At 38.1% G+C, this 24,245-nt stretch overlaps 1 protein-coding gene across 1 annotated transcript; it reads left to right on the forward strand.

Annotated features, from left to right (window-relative positions):
• The first annotated feature begins 3,314 nt into the window (after positions 1 to 3,314).
• On the forward strand, positions 3,315 to 13,369 carry LOC132562035 (solute carrier family 23 member 2-like). The gene is made up of 11 exons (XM_060226758.1): positions 3,315 to 3,506; positions 6,524 to 6,681; positions 8,156 to 8,253; positions 8,491 to 8,588; positions 9,092 to 9,273; positions 9,633 to 9,753; positions 10,048 to 10,204; positions 10,708 to 10,961; positions 11,244 to 11,517; positions 11,751 to 11,846; positions 13,101 to 13,369. The coding sequence occupies exons 1-11, from the start codon at positions 3,315 to 3,317 to the stop codon at positions 13,367 to 13,369; spliced, it is 1,899 nt and encodes a 632-aa protein (XP_060082741.1).
• Positions 13,370 to 24,245: the final 10,876 nt, after the last annotated feature.

The raw sequence follows: 24,245 nt of genomic DNA on the forward strand, positions 1-24,245 counted from the left end.
ACATGTTTAAGGTCCCTGTCATGTTTAAGGTCCCCTGACATGTTTAAGGTCGCTGACATGTTTAAGTTCCCGAAATGTTTAAGTTCCCGACATACTTAAGGTCCCTGACATGTTTAAGGTCCCCAACATGTTTAAAGTCCCTGACATGTTTAAGGTCCCCTGTCATGTTTAAGGTCCCCGACATGTTTAAGGTCCCTGTCATTTTTAAGGTCCCTGACATGTTTAAGGTCCCCTGACATGTTTAAGTTCCCGACATGTTTAAGGTCCCGACATACTTAAGGTCCCTGACATGTTTAAGGTCCCCGACATGTTTAAAGTCCCTGACATGTATAATGTCCCCTGACATGTTTAAGGTCACTGACATGTTTAAGGTCCCTGTCATGTTTAAGGTCCCTGACATGTTTAGGGTCCCCTGACATGTTTAAGGTCCCTGACATGTTTAAGGTTCCCTGACATGTTTAAGGTCCCCTGACATGTTTAGGGTCCCGGACATGTTTAAGGTCCCCTGACATGTTTAGGGTCCCTGACATGATTAAGGTCCCCTGACATGTTTAAGGTCCCTCACATGTTTAAGGTCCCCTGACATGTTTAAGGTCCCTCACATGTTTAAGGTCCCTAACATGCTTAAGGTCCCTGACATGTTTAAGGTCCCTGACATGTTGAAGGTCCCGACATGTTTAAGGTCCCTGACATGTTTAAGGTCCCGACATGTTTAAGGTCCCTGACATGTTTAAGGTCCCCTGACATGTTTAAGGTCCCCTGGCATGTTTAGAGTCCCTGACATGTTGAAGGTCCCGACATGTTTAAGGTCCCTGACATGTTTAAGGTCCCGACATGTTTAAGGTCCATGACATGTTTAAGGTCCCCTGATATGTTTAGGGTCCCCTGACATGTTTAGGGTCCCTGACATGTTTAAGGTCCCCTGACATGTTAAGGGTCCCTGACATGTTTAGGGTCCCTGACATGTTTAAGGTCCCCTGACATGTTTAGGGTCCCTGACATGTTTAAGGTCCCTGACATGTTTAATTTCCCGACATTCTTAAGGTCCCTGACATGTTTAAGGTCCCCTGACATGTTTGGGGTCCCTGTCATGTTTAAGGTCCCCTGACATGTTTAAGGTCCCCTGACATGTTTAAGGTCCCCTTACATGTTAAGGGTCCCTGACATGTTTAGGGTCCCTGACATGTTTAAGGTCCCCAGACATGTTTAGGGTCCCTGACATGTTTAAGGTCCCTGACATGTTTAAGGTCCCGACATGCTTAAGGTCCCCTGACATGTTTGGGGTCCCTGACATGTTTAAGGTCCCCTGACATGTTTGGGGTCCCTGACATGTTTAGGGTACCAGACATGTTTAAGGTCCCCTGACATGTTTAAGGTCACCTTACATGTTTGGGGTCCCTGACATGTTTAATGTCCCCTGAAATGTTTAGGGTCCCTGACATGTTCAAGGTACCAGACATGTTTAAGGTCCCCTGACATGTTTAAGGTCACCTTACATGTTTGGGGTCCCTGACATGTTTAATGTCCCCTGAAATGTTTAGGGTCCCTGACATGTTCAAGGTCCCCTGACATGTTTAATGTCCCCTGACATGTTTAAGGTCCCCTGACATGTTTGGTGTCCCTGACATGTTTAAGGTCCCCTGACATGTTTGAGGTCCCTGACATGTTTAAGGTCCCCTGACATGTTAAGGGTCCCTGACATGTTTAAGGTCCCTGACATGTTTAAGGTCCCCTGACATGTTTGGGGTCCCTGACATGTTTAAGGTCCCTGACATGTTTAAGGTCCCTATTCTACGTGTCCACGATCGAAAAATGGTATCCTAAGCGTTCAGGATCAAGAAAGTGTATCTAACTCGTCGAGATTCGAAAACAAGATATTCAACACGTCTAGGATTGAGCAATTAACCTGTAATCAAACTAATCCAGTCTTAACGGAATACGTGTGGGCATTTTTATGTGATTAGGGAATAATTCGGCAGGTGATTATGAATAAGAATAGTCTACGGTATTTGTTGGAAGTTTTAATTATCTCTTCCAGGGAGGTATACATGATAGTGTATGTCTAACTCCGTGAATCCCCTATAAAATACATATATACTCAATAGCGTCACCATTACGTGTGATACTGGTATTATATAAAGGGTGATGTTTGACAGACCCGCACAGAAATAGACTTTACTTCAAACTTTTATCAATTACCTTTCGAAAACACTTGTTTATGTAATGGATAGTGAAAAGTTGTTGTAAAAAGTCATCACGATTTTAAGCGTGAATTAACACGTCTGAACGACTCGCTGAGAAGTGTTACACTGTACTTGTGTACCATTAATGTCGCCAGCTTATAGGATCCTTACGTAAACTAGTTCCTTATAGGGTGCCAAACTTAAATTCTCATTCAAAATAGATTTTTTATTTTTGGTATTCATGGAACGTACAGAGCTATTCATATGGAAAATCATCTTTTTTTTTATATAAAATCTGTTTAATGTTTTTTAAAACGAGTTCTGCAAATAGTATTCACGACATGCACTTAAATGGAATACCTTTTGATTGAAATCATGATAACTTTTTCAGTTTAAATCTTCAATCATTTATCTTGCTGTTTAATTAATTTGTCTTAACGCCTATGTAGAAACATCGGTCTGTGTTTGCCGTCCAACTCTCAACATAGGATACGCTGTAAACATATGTGTCGGTCAGTTGCTCAGGGGAAACTGTTCTTGACGTAACTTTCGTTTTATTGCCTTTGTGATATCACTAAATCAGTGATCCATTAGCGACTTTGAGGTTACCATACTTGGTACAGGTAAGTCGTTAACATCCTTGAAGTAATTTCAAATATAAACTTCCTCACTGTAAGCGGATCTCTACTTCTAGGTCTTGCGCAACGAAATCAATCACTATTTGTTATTACTTTGTATTTTTATCTCAAGCTGAATATATTGGTTCGTAGAAACATACCTGTCAAAGGCTACAAATTTATAATTTACTAGGTTAAATGACATAGCAGTCTGTCATCGCATTCAGAAGTCAACAACCGCAAGTTTGCAAGTGAAACTGATTATTCATTCGGGGAAAACATTTTAAACCAAATTTGCTAAAACTATACATTACATAAAGCCAAACATCTGCAGGTTTCTGTTATAGGAAATCCTGCCACCAGTTACATTGTGTTGTGTGGAATCTGAAGTTAGAAACGAACTAAACTCGTAAGAAAAAGTAAGCGAATTTAGTAGCGCGATTCCGTTTATGAAATATTTATATAACGAGACTATTACTTTTGCAGTGACAAGCGTCCCGGTGACCCGGCCTGGATGGATCAGAGAGGCGATGCGGATGGAGCGAAGGAGAACGGATCGTCTCCTGCCCATGCCGTGCTCATGTTGGATAGCAATAACACGGACACGGAAGAAACGGCACAGGAACACCACCAGACAACAGAGACGCTCATCTACAAAATTCGGGAAAATCCTCCCATGCACCTTACCATCCTCTTCGCTTTTCAGGTGAGAGTTCACTTATTGTTTGTATCCCTCCTGAACAAATGGATATTTCTTTTGAATGGTAAGTCACGTGTTAACTGAACACTCCATGAAAGAATGTATAGGTGTCCCAGGTTATGGACTTCGGAACTGGTCTGAGCTTTGAAAAGCTGGGCACTGTTAATTATATACTAGATGACATGAACATGAACGGTAAACAAAGGTGGAACCGGGATCTTAGTCCAGTGACTGGTTACTGTCTTTTCTAATCTCCCATTTTGATATACCACTGTAGTTCTTGAGTGGTGAAGAACATCGTTAGGAAGACATTATCACGTGACTGTTTACTGTCGCAGGTGCAAGCTTGGTTTCATCAAACTGAGAGGACTATCATGAACTTTCCAATATTTTCATATCTCTGTATATGATCGCTAATTAACGTTTATCCGTTTCTGTATATGTTAGAATTGCTTTGATATGTAACAAATTAATGTCTTGGAATACCAATATATACGGACTTAATTATCATTCATAACAAACGGAACACAAAAAAAAGAGATTAATATGAGAGTTCCCAGATATAATTTAGATTTAGGGGAGAAATAAGATCAGGAAGACTGCACTAGTTTTATTTAAAATCTTTCACTGAACTACAATAGTTTTATTTATAAACTGCCACCGTGACTACGATACTTTTATTTATCAACTCTCATCGTGCCTACAAAATTTTAATCTTTAAACAGACATACAAAGCTATAAATGACAACCATACCGATTATATACTAGCACTTTTTACAAAAATATAAATGGGTTTTCACAACAAAAGATTTCTAATATATAGTTGGTGTCGGAACAAACGAGTGAACTGCCTTAAGATTAAACATACAGGCGTCCTGTTGGAGGCTGCAGAAAAGGTCTAACGGAAGACCAATCGATAGATGGTTGCTGTTAATTCCGGCATGTCGCATGATTTTAACGTTTGGACTTAAATTATCTCTTGGTCACTTTGAAGAAACGGACTTAAATTCTCTCTTGGTCACTTTAGAGACACTTGGACTTAAATTCTCTCTTGGTCACTTTAGAGACACTTGGACTTAAATTCTCTCTTGGTCACTTTAGAGACACGGACTTAAATTCTCTCTTGGTCACTTTAGAGACACTTGGACTTAAATTCTCTCTTGGTCACTTTAGAGACACTTGGACTTAAATTCTCTCTTGGTCACTTTAGAGACACGGACTTAAATTCTCTCTTGGTCACTTTAGGGACACTCGGACTTAAATTCTTTCTTGGTTAATTTAGAGATAACAGTTAAATAACCATTGTAGATATTAGCTACATTTCATAATCAACTACGAAAATATTAGTCTGTAGTTAAAATTTTACAAACTACGTCCCTTTAAGAATTTAGCCCTATTGGTAGATTGATTTTTTCACCAGTTGACAACCGTATTTCCTTTTAAGATCATACATGTAAGATATATGGTATTACAAACATGTCTAGACAGTGGATGAGTAGGTGTATTGGATGTCCTAGCTAAACATTTGCCTTTGGATTTGATCTTTTTACCTTTACCCGCATATCAATTTAGATAACCGTTTAAAATCATTCAATTCAAGAACATGTTCGAGTAATTAGAGGCAGTAATTACAAGGATTCAAATAATGCCTTTGTCATTAAAAGTTTTCTATTCTGAGATGATTGATCAAAACTTTTCATCTTTGTTTTGGAATCCAAGCGATGGCAAGCTAAGGGGGCGACAATAGCTTAGGATTTAACACGTAATTAGTATACGTAATCTTTGTTGGAGAACCGAGGTTCGTAGTTCGACGCTCCCCACGTGGCGATTCGTGTTTTTTAGGAAGGTTGGAAGAAACGGGCCGGTTTGTTCAATTCAATTCAATTCAATTTTATTACCAAATGCACACTGCATATATGCATACAATAATATATATATTGATCAAAACAAACACAGATTTCTTGTACAATGGCGGAGAACATATGAATTAGATTCGATTCTCACAAATTCATGCAAAAGTTACAGTGTTGGGAAAAAAATTATTTTTAAGGCAGCTAAGAGAACTCTTTGAGGCATGATTTTAACTGGTCAAGTTATTGGGAAATAATAATAATCATACTACCTTCAGCAGAAGGCCAAATAATTACAGTATATTACTTACTTAGATTCACAGTAATACAACTTATACCTTAGTCACGTTATTCAGTAACAAGACGTTTAAGTAAGATATACAGCTTATATGCATAATAAACTATTTCTAAGGACTACTGCTTGAATCAAGTACTTACTTAAATTTCTAGCATGTTTTAAATTTTTGCAAGATAACACCTCTACCAATTTAAACACAGACGGACGAATACGATAATATGACTTAGTATAAGAGATCCTTAATTCTGGTTTTGTAAGATATCACTGTACATCAAAACTATCAACAATGTGTTTGCACAACATACATTTTGAAGATGCCTAAAAGTTCGTCGTAACAGGCCCTCAAAATACAGTTATCAGTCTTTAATACTTTCAACCAGTACTTAACAATAGCAATCCTACGCTGTACTGATTGTGACATTTGACCAGACAATTTACACTAATTGCTTTGGATGACATACGACAAGCCTCCATATGTTGTTCAATGAAGTTACTGACGATAAGTGTTCACGGTGTAGATTTAGACAATCATTAATTTCATCTGATAATGTATTTAAACACAGGGTCTTGATACGTATTCAGAGCCCCATGGTCCGGATATCCGTAAGATAAGGCTATTATAATGCTTACCTAAACGGAATCCTTCTCAACTTCCGGTGTTGTCAACAGAAAACAAGAGAGCAACAGTCCTAGGCGATAACTTTCGTTGGTCACGTCATCTAAGTAACATGAAAGGAAAATGAAGAATTGTAGAACAGCTTTCATAATAAAAGCAATGTGATTGTACTTGTATAAGATATTGGCTTGATAACTACACAAATTGTACTGTATGTGATAAATTAGTATAATTGAATGTGTAATTTGATTGTTTACAGCAAGCCCTACTTTCCTTAGCGAACCAGTTAGCATTGTCCCTCATGGTGGCCCAGGCTGTATGCGGCGATAATAGCGCGTGGTTCAAAACTCAGCTTCTCAGCTCCACCCTCTTCATGGATGGCATCACGACCATAGCCATGGTGTTATTTGGTGTCAGGTAGGTCACTTATAGATAGATTTGTAGGTAACTGTACTAAAAATTACCAGCCTCAGATACACAGCCTCAGATACACCTGTTGATTACCAGCCTCAGATACACCTGTTGATTACCAGCCTCAGATACACCTGTTGATTACCAGCCTCAGATACACCTGTTGATTACCAGCCTCAGATACACCTGTTGGATACCAGCCTCAGATACACCTGTTGATTACCAGCCTCAGATACACCTGTTGATTACCAGCCTCAGATACACCTGTTGATTACCAGCCTCAGATACACCTGTTGATTACCAGCCTCAGATACACCTGTTGATTACCAGCCTCAGATACACCTGTTGATTACCAGCCTCAGATACACCTGTTGATTACCAGCCTCAGATACACCTGTTGATTACCAGCCTCAGATACACCTCAGATTACACCTGTTGATTACCAGCCTCAGATACACCTGTTGGATACCAGCCTCAGATACACCTGTTGATTACCAGCCTCAGATACACCTGTTGATTACCAGCCTCAGATACACCTGTTGAATACCAGCCTGAGATACACCTGTTGATTACCAGCCTCAGATACACCTGTTGATTACCAGCCTCAGAATCACCTGTTGATTACCAGTCTGAGATACACCTGTTGATTACCAGCCTCAGTTACACCTGTTGATTACCAGCCTCAGATACACCTGTTGATTACCAGCCTCAGAATCACCTGTTGATTACCAGTCTGAGATACACCTGTTGATTACCATTCTTAGGTACATATATTGAATACCTGCCTTAGATACACCTGTTGATTACCAGCCTTAGATACACCTGTTGAATATTACGTGAGCGATATCCTTAATGTCCTGAACCGCTACAAGGATATTTAACATAATTGTAGATAGTGACTTGGAGAACGCGGAAAATGACTTTGTAAAACTTCCTACCTATCATCTGACAGCCGTTAAGTAATGTTTTTTTTCTGTAACAAAATCCTGTCCAGGTTCTTATGGGAGGGGGGTGGGGGGACAGCGATTTGTTCCAGCATCTCCTTAGTTTTCATGACGACACCATACGAATAATATGCTGATCCAGATTAACCCATATGCACATAACGCTGTATTTCCCACTAGAAATCGTGCAGGAACAGGCAGGATGTGTTTCTTTCGTAAAAGAAAAATGCTTAAACCTAGCAAGGTAATACTATTGAAAATCGAAACGTCAGATCATTTTTAATGTGAACAAAAGCATTACAGTCATAGATTATTCTCTAGTTTAAAATTTATACAGGTACATACCATCTTAAAAAAAAAACTACCTGTGCGATATGGGTTTTTTCTATTCTTCATTTCCTCCTTTCTTAATCCATGGTTAAAATGATGGTTTAAACTTTACAAACATCGTGATAAATGTTCTCAAATTGATTATATTTTATAAACGGTCTGTACCAGAGATAAAATTATGTATAACCATATCATTTTCTTTCCAGATTACCACTGTTTCAGGGTGCAGCTTTTGAATATGTTGTGCCATTGTTAGCCCTTCAAACATTAGACCCAGACAGGTGCAATGTGGTGGAAATATCAGGTACATACCATCAACCAAATATAAACTTATTTCAACCTTATAAATTATGTACGTTTATACTTTCGTCCGAATGTGACATGCTAACTTCCGGAAGTTAATTACAATTTCCGTAATGCCAATTTTGTATACATACACAACTTACAGAGTGCCTATTTGCTTTTTCATGAATTCTTTGTTTTGCTGTTACCTATTGTCAGAGGTTAGGTAGTGTATTCATGTTTATCATTATTCTTTTAGAACAGTCAATTACTAATGAGATGACAGGACAGAACTCAACTGTCTTAGTGAACAAGACTATGGAACTTGACCAGGTCGTCCTGGCTAACACCCAAAGTGTAGGTTTGTTTGTATTTACATATATGTTGTACTTCCTTTATCTACAGTTTTAGAAAACATAGTGTATATAAACTGTTTCTTCACTTATTCACGAAACTTGTCCAACAGTTCACGAAAAAGAATGTTTCTCTTTGCGTTATTAACACCTTTATTGTTCGTCGAATATTGGTGGGTATTATTTGAAATTATTATGCTGTGAACAAACTTACCCAAAATATGCCATTTTTAGTGTTCGTTTCAGTGTCATTTATTTTGATCAGTGTCACTTTGACACTTTTCTTCCTGTCTTTAATGATATGAAACATCTTAGAAAGCAAGCATATAAATGATGTCAATTTTTTCTAAGATGGCGGGAACATCAAATTCAACATTGGTGTCGGCATGAACTTGAATCAAAATTGCATAAGCAATATTATGTACACTTGTAATATATATATATATAATCCAGGAAGTTATACACAAATCACAATCCAATATTTCATTGCTGTAAGTTGTGTTTCAGCTGATGGGTAGTCTGATGGCAGCAGGTTTTATCCACTTTCTGATCGGGACCACCGGACTAGTGGGCTTCCTATTACGGTTTGTGGGACCAGTAACAATCGTGCCCACCATACTTCTCATAGGCCTGTACATGACCAGGACGGCTGTTAAATTCATAGAGGTTCACTGGGGTATAGGGATCATGTAAGTACAACACGAGAGATTCACAGGGGTAGAGGGACCAACTATATATAATACGAGATTCACTGGGGAAGAGGGGTCATGTAAGTACAACACGAGAGATTCACAGGGGTAGAGGGACCATCTGTATATAACACGAGATTCACTGGGGAAGAGGGGTCATGTAAGTACAACACGAGAGATTCACTGGGGTAGAGGGATCGTCTGTATACAACACGAGAGATTCACTGGGGTAGAGGGATCATCTGTATACAACACGAGAGATTTACTGAGGTAGAGGGATCATATACAACACCAATTGTTATATCCGAAGTGTTTCTTTGTTTTTGAATCATGTACTTTATATTTCAACCTCCCTACAGGACTACAGCTATTTCCTTGCTACTGTCGCTGTATCTAGGACGATTTAAATTGCCGATTCCTGTCTGGACTCGAAAACGAAGTTGTCACGTAATACGATACCCTCTGCACCAAGTCTTTGCTGTAAGTTTGAGTTAGAGGTTGTGTTGGTGCATCTTTTGGGATATTATTTTGTTTTATTATGAGAGTATCTGTATTCATTTTTTTCCTGAATTTTCTAAGAATTCCATACTTCTCGTTACATATTTTAACTGATTAGACATACGTTTGATGGTAAAGCTTTCTTCAAAGATGATATGACATCTATTTAGTTTGTATTCTGGTAGATCTACCAAATTTTGTTACCTGTTCTGTCGTTGATCTAAGAGACTGTATGTTCTTATGTAACGTGTTGATGGTGATGGGATCTGATTGCAGCTGCTGATAGGGATGATGATAGGCTGGGCGGTCAGTGGAGTGTTCACGGCATGCGGACTGCTCAGTGATAACCCCGATGACCTTCAGTATAAAGCACGTACAGACATTAACCATGATATCGTGACGAATGCCAGCTGGTTCTACTTCCCACATCCAGGTAGGTGACACCTGGTAATAGTGTACCTTCCATTAGATCGCCTGATCAGGTAGTTACACGTGCACTTTAAAATCAACCTTGCCATCTATGATTTATGCGTTTGAAGTTCCCAACTTTCATACCTCCGCTACTTCCTCCATTACCGACTGGTATCATGAGTTGTATACCTAGTTTACCTAGCCCATGTACACGTATATCGTCCTCTTCACGTGTATATACGATAGATTTTCCTTCATCACATTGCACCATCATTTCTTTTTTTAAACGTTAACTCAATATTGATCAGACTTTCGCAGTGACATTTGCATTCTTAAACGTTGTATTATGTAACTCCGTAATTTTTTCAACTGTCGCCAAATGTCACCAAGACGTTTAGAAATAACAATCCCTGATTAACTGAAGACATTAATTGTACAACTAAGACATATCATCTCTTGCACCACAAGATGATCTTGTATCTGGTCTATTTGAGAAACATTACCTTGATGACTGTTCCACTACAGGACAGTTCGGTGTACCCGGCTTCAATGTCAGTGTGTTTGCCGGTTTCCTGCTCGCAACTCTCATTTCCATTCTGGATTCCATTGGGGACTATTATGCCTGCGCGAAAACGTGCAATGCTCCCCCTCCTCCATCACACGCCATCAACAGGGGAATCGCTGTGGAGGGACTTTGTACATTCATGTCTGGAGTTGTGGGATGTGGCCACGCTACGTCGACGTACGGGGGCAATGTGGGCGCCATTGGGATCACAAAGGTAAGGCACTTAAAAAGCAAGGCGATTTCTTATACATCCTTGCGAATGGGGTTTGTGTATTGGTTTTATTGACCGTTTACACAACTCATTTCGCAAGTTTTCTAACCTTCAGTTTTGTTGGTCACTAAGAAAGAAGAGAAAATACAAATTGCACGGCGGAGTTTCTCACTGAAACCATTCCAGGAGCTCTCAATCTGTTGTAGAATTGGAGTCCGAAATATTGGTCTTCGGTAGCACTTACATTTGTAAGAAAATATTTTTTATTATTTTGTTTTATTTTAGGTTGGGAGCAGACAAGTGTTCCTCCTCACCGGGATCATTTATATCGCCTTCGGTTTGATTGGGAAGTTTTCGGCTGTCTTCATCACCATTCCTTACCCCGTTCTAGGTGGCGCTCTCGTCGTCATGTTCGGAATGTTTATTGGTGTAGTGTTATCTAATCTGCAGTATGTTAGTCTTACATCTACTCGGAACATCGCCATAATCGGAACCTCCATATTGTTTGGTCTTATGGTACCTTACTGGGTGGAAAAAAACCCTGACGGAATAAACACAGGTATATAATGGAATATTGCTATATACTTACTAATGTCGGTTTGGTTTTTAGCAAAATAAGCAGTCTTGCATTAGTTTTATAGGAAAAGTGTTTCGTCTTCTTTTCTATGACCATTTTAAAAAATGTCGATGAAATTTATTTTTCCAAATTCTCTATGGTTTTTTAACATAATATCATGATTGATTGTGATAAGGCAGTATGGACAATCACAACACGTTGTATCCGTTATTTAGGTCATTCTGACACCGACCGTGTGCTGAGGGTGATCCTGGGTAACGCCAATTTCGCGGGAGCTGTGTTAGCTTGTTTCCTAGACAACACCATTCCAGGTAATGATTCTGGTGACACTGTGCAATTCTGATCCCTATTTTAAGTTGTGATAATGATTATAACGCTTGAATTAACAATCAATAAGGCGTGGATGTTGATCAAGATAACAGCCCCTATGTTATTTACAAGCTGTAGAATTTGATTTGAATTATTGTTGCTTCGCCATTATTAATTACTTGATTCTCGCATCAAAACTATTTGATCGTGAAATCCACTCATTGGTTAAACGTACATGTAGGCGTATCGATTTCGTTTTTCGGCCTTTAAGGACATGATACAGCAAACTTCGATGAAATTAAAATTGAAATGTTTAATCAAGATTGCCTTGGAAAAAGAAATTAATGACAAGATACTCCTTATACTGGTGTATGGACTGTATCTCTTGCGTAAAGTCGCTCAACCGGTAACTCATTGACAAGGAGAGCAAACGGCCAACACCGACTGTATAACAAGGTTAAAAAATGCCAAGCATATAGATAATGCATGGTCAGTGTCTTAAAATATATGTTGTAATTTGGAGTAAAGACAGAAAAAAGTAGAGAACTTTTGTCGTGGCATTGTTGTCTTTCTGTCCTTAGCCAAAATACAACTTATTTAAGACATTTCAATTGCCACGGTTATTCCATATCGTCCCACTTATCCAATACTGATGTGTCAGAAGATCTCGTGTTCCAATACTAGGGATACCTACCTCGTGATATGTCCACACACAAATACCCTTTACATTGGTATTACATTTTACAAATAACATTTTATGTTCAGTGACTGTCATGGTTGAACATTTTAACTTGACAACAAAATCGTACTGAAAGCCTTTGCTTCAATTAGTACAATTTATCATATACACACACACACACTGTAGCACATTGACATGTCTGGATCAACAGAAATTCTCAGGTGAGTACATCCTTAATGTATCTCATACACACACACACACACTGTAGCACATTGGCATATCTGGATCAACAGAAATTCTCAGGGAAGTACATCCTTAATGTATCACATACACAACACACTGTAGCACATTGACATGTCTGGATCAACAGAAATTCTCAGGGGAGTACATCCTTAATGTATCGCATACACACACACACACATACGCTGTAACACATTGACCTGTCTGGATCAACAGAAATAAGTTGATCATATTACTCCCAGACAATCGGTCCAGTAAAACAAGATGGTAACATTAACGTGGTTGTGGTGTTATTTGAATATCGGAGAGAGTTCAATGTTTTTCATTACTTTTGCAGCCACCAAGGAAGAGAGGGGTATCACCGCTTGGCAGAACGTTGCCAAGCATAAATCGAAGGAGGACCCACAGCAAGGCAAAGAGGAACAACAATATGAGGAATCTATAGATGTTTACGAACCACTGCTTCCAAAAGCGTGGAGAAAACATTTCATCCTCAAGTATATACCATTTCTACCGGATCCGGACGAGTACAACATTGTTAGTGATTGTGCCTATTCGTCTCCTGACAAATGTAAAAATGGTACGTTAGAAACTGCCCAGCTTTGAGGGTACATTTCGACTTCAGGGAGTATGTATCATATCATTAACGCCAAATGGGAATTTTATTGATAATAATCGTTTATCAAAATATCAAAACAAGGGATTCGAAAAGGCCAAACTAGATATTTAAATATCTGATATTTATTTGTTTGATTAGTTTAAACATGATTATAAATTTACTGTTTTATTGGACAGAAATTGAGTAAGCATAATAGAGCTAGTGTCTGGGTGTTGTTGATATATATTTTTGTTACATTCTTTGCTTGAACGGGGCCATTGCACATAACTTGTTGATTGGTTGTTCGTAAATGTGATTATTTTCTCTCTTTTTTTCTACAAATAGAAACATCTTGTATGATTTTATCTTTAGTTTTTATTTCACTAATAATTTCAACAAGTAATAATAAGGAGCTTTTTTTCTATGAGTACCTGAATCTGTTTATCCAGTTACATGTAAGTGTATCATTATTTGATGGTGACTTTCCTTGTAGCCATGAGTAGTTGGGTAAGACATAGAAACAAAACACGGTAGTCAGAGAATAGAAATAAATTTTCTTATGAAAACAAGTTGAAAGTTGATAGATCAAGTATTCTTAAAGGCATTGCTGCTTGTGTGTAAATTGATATCTGTAAGTTGTCGCCGATATAACTACGTCACCAAGAAAAATGAGACTCCGATAAAATCTGTCTATACACAGATACAGCATGTGAAACAGATCTAAGTATAATATTTCATTATCCATAACTATAAGATGTGAAGTCTCTATGTCTCCATACGTCGTTACTAAATACGATTGTTCATTACAGATTCTCGTATCTGGTATAATTTCTCAGGTTCACCATTAAATGTGGAACAGGTTTCCTTCTAATAATTTTATTTATAGGACAGATCTGATGTAATTTCTCTGGTAAGACTTATCAATGATATAATTTCTCTTGTGAGACAGGTTTCTGGTATGAGTTTCCTTGGGAGACAGATCCCTGATCTCCTTTGACACAGGTTTCTGGTATGAGTTTCCTTGTGAGACAGATCCCTGATCTCCTTTGACACAGGTTTCTGGTATGAGTTTCCTTGTGAGACAGATCCCTGATCTCCTTTGACACAGGTTTCTGGTATGAGTTTCCTTGGGAGACAGATCCCTGATCTCCTTTGACACAGGTTTCTGGTATGAGTTTCCTTGGGAGACAGATCCCTGTTCTCCTTTGACACAGGTTTCTGGTATGAGTTTCCTTGGGAGACAGATCCCTGATCTCCTTTGACACAGGTTTCTGGTATGAGTTTCCTTGGGAGACAGATCCCTGATCTCCTTTGACACAGGTTTCTGGTATGAGTTTCCTTGGGAGACAGATCCCTGATCTCCTTTGACACAGGTTTCTGGTATGAGTTTCCTTGGGAGACAGATCCCTGATCTCCTTTGACACAGGTTTCTGGTATGTGTTTCCTTGGGAGACAGGCCCCTGTTCTCCTTTGACACAGGTTTCTGGTATGAGTTTCCTTGGGAGACAGGCCCCTGTTCTCCTTTGACATGGTTTTGGTATGAGTTTACGTGTGAGACAGGTTTCTGGTATGAGTTTCCTTGGGAGACAAGCCCCTGATCTCCTTTGACACAGGTTTCTGGTATGAGTTTCCTTGGGAGACAGATCCCTGATCTCCTTTGACACAGGTTTCTGGTATGAGTTTCCTTGGGAGACAGATCCCTGTTCTCCTTTGACACAGGTTTCTGGTATGAGTTTACCTGTGAGACAGGTTTCTTGTATGAGTTTCCTTGGGAGACAGATCCCTGATCTCCTTTGACACAGGTTTCTGGTATGAGTTTCCTTGGGAGACAGATCCCTGTTCTCCTTTGACACAGGTTTCTGGTATGAGTTTCCTTGGGAGACAGGCCCCTGTTCTCCTTTGACATGGTTCTGGTATGAGTTTACCTGTGAGACAGGTTTCTGGTATGAGTTTCCTTGGGAGACAGATCCCTGATCTCCTTTGACACAGGTTTCTGGTATGAGTTTACCTGTGAGACAGATCCCTGATCTCCTTCGACACAGGTTTCTGGTATGAGTTTCCTTGCGAGACAGATCCCTTTTCTCCTTTGACACAGGTTTCTGGTATGAGTTTCCTTGGGAGACAGATCCCTGATCTCCTTTGACACAGGTTTCTGGTAGAGTTTGATCTCCTTTGACACAGGTTTCTGGTATGAGTTTCCTTGGGAGACAGATCCCTGATCTCCTTTGACACAGGTTTCTGGTATGAGTTTCCTTGGGAGACAGATCCCTGATCTCCTTTGACACAGGTTTCTGGTATGAGTTTCCTTGGGAGACAGATCCCTGATCTCCTTTGACACAGGTTTCTTGTATGAGTTTCCTTGGGAGACAGATCCCTGTTCTCCTTTGACACAGGTTTCTGGTATGAGTTTCCTTGGGAGACAGGCCCCTGTTCTCCTTTGACACAGGTTTCTGGTATGAGTTTCCTTGGGAGACAGATCCCTGATCTCCTTTGACACAGGTTTCTGGTATGAGTTTCCTTGGGAGACAGATCCCTGATCTCCTTTGACACAGGTTTCTGGTATGAGTTTCCTTGGGAGACAGATCCCTGATCTCCTTTGACACAGGTTTCTTGTATGAGTTTCCTTGGGAGACAGATCCCTGATCTCCTTTGACACAGGTTTCTGGTATGAGTTTCCTTGTGAGACAGATCCCTGATCTCCTTTGACACAGGTTTCTGGTATGAGTTTACCTGTGAGACACAGATCCCTGATCTCCTTTGACACAGGTTTCTGGTATGAGTTTCCTTGGGAGACAGATCCCTGATCTCCTTTGACACAGGTTTCTGGTATGAGTTTCCTTGGGAGACAGATCCCTGATCTCCTTTGACACAGGTTTCTGGTATGAGTTTCCTTGGGAGACAGATCCCTGATCTCCTTTGACACAGGTTTCTGGTATGAGTTTCCTTGTGAGACAGATCCCTGTTCTCCTTTGACACAGGTTTCTGGTATGAGTTTCCTTGGGAGACAGGCCCCTGTTCTCCTTTGACACAGGTTTCTGGTATGAGTTTCCTTGGGATCTCCTTTGACACAGGATCCCTGATCTCCTTTGAGGAGTTTCTCCAGGTTTCTTTGAGACAGGTTTCTTGTATGAGTTTCCTTGGGAGACGGATCCCTGATCTCCTTTGACACAGGTTTCTGGTATGAGTTTCCTTGGGAGACAGATCCCTGATCTCCTTTGACACAGGTTTCTGGTATGAGTTTCCTTTACACAGGTTTCTGAGACAGACAGATCCCTGTTCTCCTTTGACACAGGTTTCTGGTATGAGTTTCCTTGATCCCTGTTCTCCTTTAACACAGGTTTCTGGTATGAGTTTCCTTGGGAGACAGATCCCTGATCTCCTTTGACATGGTTCTGGTATGAGTTTCCTTGGGAGACAGGCCCCTGTTCTCCTTTGACACAGGTTTCTGGTATGAATTTCCTTGGGAGACGGATCCCTGATCTCATTTGACACTGGTTTCTGGTATGAGTTTCCTTGTGACACTGATCTCTAGTATAATTATCTCCTGCGAAACGCGTTTGCGGGTGATATCTAATTGGGCAGCGTCCGTCCTTGCAAGGTCATTTTCCGGATTAGTGCTCTGAAACCGTTCTAGACTTTTTACAGTCATCAAGCCAGTAATGTGGTTATGACTTTTGCTAGGGAGAAGTTCTCTTTTTAGATCGTTTTTTTCTCTATTACTATGGACACAGATAGGCCGAATCACAAATTTCAGATTTTCTGGAGCAGTGCTCTGAAACGTTCAAGATGATTACTTGAAACTTTGTACAGTTATTAAGATAGTAAAGTAGTAGTGTCTTTTGCTATGGGGAAGTTCTCCATTAAGTGCATTTTTGTAACCATGGGAAAAGGCCAATATATATAGTTGTGTGTCTTTTAAACAGCATGACGCGGGAATAATGTCATCTCTTCCTTCATTTTCTGTTCTGAGACAGGTCTCTGGTATAATTTCTCTCATGAACCTGGTTTCTGTTTTAAAATCTCTTATAGGACATATTTCTGGTAAGGGTTTTCTTGTAACACAGGTGTCTGGTATATTTTCTCTTGTAACACAGGTCTCTTGTATACTTTCTCATGAGACAGGTCTCTGTTATAATTTATTTTGTGAGACAGGTCTTTGGTATAAAAGGAGGATCACCGCTAAATGTGAAGTAGATATTCCGTCGCCTAAATGTTGCATCTAAATTGTACACATTGTTACCTGTTTCATTTACAGTATGATAGTTAACGTTTTGTTCCAATGATAAAATGCACTTTGTAAACTATTGTTACAAGTGTAGTGTTTTAGTGACTTTACTTTGTTAAATTGATGAAACTGCATCAGTTGTAGCGTAGTTATTACATGTGAATCATTCAACAATGCAGTGACGTCATTACATCATGTTACATGTAGTGACGTCATTACATCACGTTACATGCAGTGACGTCATTACATCACTTACATGTAATGACGTAAAACCACATGTTACATGTAGTGACGTAATTACATCACCTTACATGTAGTGACGTCATTACATCATGTTTGGTTGTAGTGACGTCATTACAACGTATTACATTATGCTGACGTTGTAATTTGTGTCATGTTCAGTTATAGTGATGTGATCAGTTTACGTTACGTTTTAGTGACGTCATTTAAAGTTGTTTTGGCGCAATTACATGTTGATAAGTTGTTTTGATTAGAAGTGTACTTAGATGATTGGATAAGGTTTATATAGGATAAATAAGTTCCCGTTTAGTGCAATGAAATTAAACTACAAACTGTTATCCAAACAAAGTCCATAACAGTTGTATGTAGATATTCCAATCACATACTTAAAGGTTGATGCGCCATCCTTCATATTCAAATAACAGTTATCCGACCATCGCTTCCATTTGACGTTCAGAATATACCATTCCCACAAAATTTAGTTTTTGTTGAAAATGTATAAAGAACCAAGCTTCCTAGATATTCAAATAACCAAAAATATCTAAAAAGCTGAAAAATCAAATATTTTCGTGGAGTCAAGTTTTCATGATTTTCGTGTATATATGAACTCATGATCAAGTTTACACACAAAATTAACGGAAACACATGCAAATCACACACGAAATTAACGGAAATACGTGTAAATTACACGCGGTATTAACGGAAATACATGTAAATCACACACGATATTAACGGAAATACGTGTAAATCACACACGATATTAACGGAAATACATGTAAATCACACACGATATTAACGGAAATACGTGTAAATCACACACGATATTAACGGAAATACATGTAAATCACACACGATATTAACGGAAATACGTGTAAAACACACGGTATTAACGGAAATACATGTAAACACACACGATATTAACGGAAATACGTGTAAATCACTCACGGTATTAACGGAAATACGTGTAAATTACACGCGGTATTAACGGAAATACATGTAAATCACACACGATATTAACGGAAATACGTGTAAATTACACGCGGTATTAACGGAAATACATGTAAATCACACACGAAATTAACGGAAATATATGTAAATCACACACGGTATTAACGGAAATACGTGTAAATCACACACGGTATTAACGGAAATACATGTAAATCACACACGATATTAACGGAAATACATGTAAATCACACACGATATTAACGGAAATACGTGTAAATCACACACGATATTAACGGAAATACATGTAAATCACACACGATATTAACGGAAATACATGTAAATCACACACGATATTAACGGAAATACGTGTAAATCACACACGATATTAACGGAAATACATGTAAACACACACGGTATTAACGGAAATACGTGTAAATTACACGCGGTATTAACGGAAATACATGTAAACACACACGATATTAACGGAAATACGTGTAAATCACTCACGGTATTAACGGAAATACGTGTAAATCACACACGGTATTAACGGAAATACATGTAAATCACACACGGTATTAACGGAAATACATGTAAACACACACGATATTAACGGAAATACGTGTAAATCACTCACGGTATTAACGGAAATACGTGTAAATTACACGCGGTATTAACGGAAACACATGTAAATCACACACGATATTAACGGAAATACATGTAAATCACAAACGATATTAACGGAAATACATGTAAATCACACACGGTATTAACTGAAATACATGTAAATCACACACGGTATTAACGGAAATACACACGGTATTAACGGAAATACGTGTAAATCACACACGGTATTAACGGAAATACATGTAAATCACAAACGATATTAACGGAAATACATGTAAATCACACACGGTATTAACTGAAATACATGTAAATCACACACGGTATTAACGGAAATACGTGTAAATCACACACGGTATTAACTGAAATACATGTAAATCACACACGGTATTAACGGAAATACGTGTAAATCACACACGGTATTAACGGAAATACATGTAAATCACAAACGATATTAACGGAAATACATGTAAATCACACACGATATTAACGGAAATACGTGTAAATCATACAGGAAAAAAAATGATTACATACAAGTCAATACACCGGGCCAGTGTTGCACACGTTTTTTTCACACCGTAATTTACATTGTTTTAAATGTGTATCACAGAATTTTTTTGCGCTTAAGTCATAGTATATTTAGTTAAGTTTTGTTTTGTTCCACCCAATTAATAGCCGTTAACATGTAAATGCACACTTAATTGATTCTCGATAAAAGAACTCGGAAATTACTATTACAATGAAATACGTTCTTGTGTAAGATACCCCTTTAGTGTTTCCTTCCGTAGTTATTTTACAGTGTGTCGTAATGACTGGTGCGGGTCTAGCCATATATATTATTCAGATAGACTGTGAAGTATTTCAATTAAACGAACTCCATTGCTATATATAAAGCAATTATGAACTAAATAACCTACAAGTGATGTCACGTTCTTTATAGAACCATTAGATGAAACAATGTGATGTTTGCAACATCACAATATGACGATTCATTTATTGACCTTTGAAATTCACATATGGAGTGTTAGATGTAACGATTCATGGTCCACCATTGAGACGAACATAACATGTAAAATATGAAATATTAAGTTCATGATATGCAATTGAGATGAACTCTACATGTAGAGTATCAGATCTAAAGTTCGTGGTCTTCCATTTACACGAAGCCCTCATAAGTATTAAATGAGAACGTTTTCAACTTTGAAACGGAATCTACATTTTTAAGTTGCGTGTGCACGGTAATTACTGCTCTGTTTGATTATCTCCCTTGGTTCTTCCCTTTCCTAGTTGTCGGAATGTTTGTTATATTGTTATATCTAACATTATATTATGTAATTGACTTTTGTTACGTTGTGTTATAGCTAGTATCTCGTGTATACTGCCATTACAGGTTCATAATGACTGACTGTAGATATGTTGTATTTCATCTTTGTCGTATCGACTGATGAAAAGATGTGAATCTGCCCAACTGTTCAACCCTACTGTTTACTCAATATATCATATTTTGTTTAAAAAATATCTCAGGTGTTTTGTCTGTCTTTACTAAAGGTACATGTAATGAGATTCTCCACATATATAAACACACACGTGTTAAAATATTGATCTTGCATATTAATTAATCATGCAGTGGTGCTAACTGTCAACTCATTTCTTATACCTGTATTGTCAATGGAGTTCATGTAAAAACCTTCATTTGAAAATCTTACAGATATATATTTTTTTCTATTTTGTTAAATTGAAAATGCATTTTACTCGTTGAGAAATGGTTGGTACATAAGTCCGTGGGTTAGACACGAAATTGGTTGTACGTTTTAGCTCGTTTTGAACTGTTATTTAAACACATATTGTAATTTTCAATGAAGCTCTTATCATATTTTTTAAACTTTTTGATTTAGAGGAAATATGAACTCACATTATGTATTATGACGTTGTACTTGATTAAAGCGACACTTAGTTATTCCAAGAAGTATTGTGATATGTAGGAAATGTTAATGAGTTTCGGAAAATGATGTATTTGTTCGAACGCTTACTCTGTCGCTGTGTATTTTTCTATGAAAAATTAACATGAAAATTACCGCATTGCAATGCGTCAGTGTCACATGATATAGGCTGGATTACCTGCCTTTGTTGGTTCTCTCCACCAGATGTCGCATAGTATAGTGAATCAACTAGGTTGTGTCACTTTGTAATCATGGAGGTCTCCTCATTCCAAGTCTGGAGACAAATGGTATTAGAGAAGTCAGTTGAACTCCAGAGCTCTGGATAGGAAATTTGTATTTTTATTTTTAAATCTTTTTTTCACGAAAAACAAATACTCGTTCGTTTTTTTTTAACTTAATGTCAAGACAGATACAGTGATATTTATAGATTTTTTTTGTTTTACCAGTAGGAAAGGACGGTACATATTTTCTTCTGTGAAAGATTAAGTAACAATATCGTGTCACTATTGTAACTATTTCCCAGTAGTACGAATAAATCAGTTTCTATATAACACGTCAGTGATGAGAGTAGATCAACTAGCCCAAACTCTCTCAGACCCAATCGGTATCTGCTTAGCGAAATAAAACACAGAAATGATAGCAAAATAGTTGTAGACATGGAACACCCATTGTACGAAGAGAATCTCATTTCACTTTAGTTGTCAAAACAGGATTATTTTATCCTAGTGATATTTCAAGTTTATTTCACTCATTTTTATCAATCTTTTAAAAGATTAAGAATCGGATATTAAATCAAAAACATTTTTCAGAAAATCTCGATATTTTAGTGATACCTACGAAAGTCGATATTACATCAATAACAGTGTATCGATGAAAGTTTGATGTATAAATGCTGTCTAGATCATCTGATTAATAAAAGAAGATGATAGTCGTTTTTGTTTGTTTTGGCCTTGTTGTGTATTATGCTGTCATTTTATAAGGTCCCTATTTGGAATCACAGATGCCCTCTACGTTAATTACTGTTTCCGTCTTTAAGTCAGTTCTTATACATTTACTTGGTCGTGCCTACAAGGATGTTGACCGCTGTCGTACACACATTTATTTGTAGCCCCTTCAGTGATATTTACCGCTGTCGTACACACAATTATATGTAGCCCCTTCAGTGATATTTACCGCTGTCGTACACACATTTATATGTAGTCCCTCCAAGGATATTTACCGCTGTCGTACACACATTTATATGTAGTCCTTCTAAGGATATTTACCGCTGTCGTACACACATTTATATGTAGTCCCTCCAAGGATATTTACCGCTGTCGTACACTCATTTATATGTAGCCCCTTCAGTGACATTTACCGCTGTCGTACACACATTTATATGTAGTCCCTCCAAGCATATTTACCGCTGTCATACACACATTTATATGTAGTCCCCCCAAGGATATTTACCGCTGTCGTACACACATTTATATGTAGTCCCTCCAAGGATATTTACCGCCGCTATGCTCTCCTTTAATCACATAACGATGATTTAATGCCACCAAAAGCTTTCATTATTGATTGGATGAAAGGGTTGGGGTTTTTACCATACGTCTTGCGTCTTTTCATGTGTCTTTCGATGATGACCTGAGGCCATCAAAGGGAACTCTTGTCCGTCAGGAAGCAAGCAATTATTGTTGTCGCTTTTTCTTGGGAAAAACCTAACGAATCTTCCTCAAATTTCAAAAGTGTCCTTATGATTTTGGTACTGATCAGCTGACATGTGGCCATTTTCGATTTAGACAATAAGAATCATACTTATAAAGGGTATAAATTCGTAAAAATTAATGTTTCTGATCCTCCTAATGTACTCCCCACGTGCAGTGTTGGGTGGTTTCTCGACGCTTATTTCGTGCCTAGTTCTGTAAGAACCTCGAGTATTTCTTTCCAGGGTTTGTGAACGACTGAGAAGTTCGTACTGAGTGCCGTCTCTTTGTAGTATCGTATTCTGTCTATGAACATGTACCATGGTGACCTAATTTAGCTGTTCTTCTCTGGAAGTGAACATGTTGGCGAACAATAATAACAATAACAATAGCGTTCATGAATCCGACGTTAATACGTAACAGGTTGGAGAGTTCCTAATTTGTGTAAGATTTCCTGTGTACAATACATTCGATATGAGGGCAGGTTTTTATTGGAAGTTTCGTCATCTTTCTTTTCTGATCTGGTCTCTACCAATCTTGGCCAATGATCAATTACTCAAACAGCATCTCAGGACATACAGTATATTTTTGTACCAGACATGTAATCTGTACTGTTGGCATATTCTGATGAAACTTTGTACAGTAGAGGGTTTTTATCAACTAACAACCAATTTATTTGTAGTTTCTTTATTTAAGAAAAATTAATACACGGGGACATATAGAAATCGATTATTGAAGGCCACATCTGCTTTAATATATTTTCTTTGACAAAGAATATTACTGATTTTGTCCGTTAAACACACAGATAAAACATTTGAACATGAGCATTCATTGAAATACCATTACGTTCTAACACAAAGTACAGGCCCGTCTCTTATCTTGTATAATCTTAAAGACACGACATATATATCATACCTTAGGTTTTACTTATTGGTTCAAATCTATCGTATTTCGACGACTAATTGAATGAGTGTGTCATTTTCTGACCAGTCTGTCTTTTCATTGATGTATTGTCTAGTTTAAATGGACTGAAGGTAGTGATAATGACAGAATCGATTGTCATGCACACTGGTAAGTATTCCACAGCTTGTTTTTGTATTGCTAAATTGTTGTGGTTTAAACTATCATGCCTGGCAGACTAAATATGCGTTAATATTTGTTAAACAGACTTATTGTTTGTACACAAACATATTCTGATGTACAGTCATATGTATCAATTACTAGG

Source organism: Ylistrum balloti, unplaced genomic scaffold, assembly GCF_031769215.1.
Source record: "Ylistrum balloti isolate Yb309-2 unplaced genomic scaffold, AGI_CSIRO_Ybal_v1 Utg371328, whole genome shotgun sequence".
NCBI lineage: Eukaryota > Metazoa > Mollusca > Bivalvia > Pectinida > Pectinidae > Ylistrum > Ylistrum balloti.

Bases quoted from the DNA above. Each gene is read 5' to 3' on its own strand.
- LOC132562035 (XM_060226758.1), top strand. From the start codon at position 3,315: ATGGATCAGAGAGGCGATGCGGATGGAGCGAAGGAGAACGGATCGTCT. The intron at 6,682-8,155 runs GTAGGTCACTTA...TTTTCTTTCCAG, and splicing joins ATGGTGTTATTTGGTGTCAG to ATTACCACTGTTTCAGGGTG. The intron at 8,589-9,091 runs GTAGGTTTGTTT...GTTGTGTTTCAG, and splicing joins TCCTGGCTAACACCCAAAGT to CTGATGGGTAGTCTGATGGC.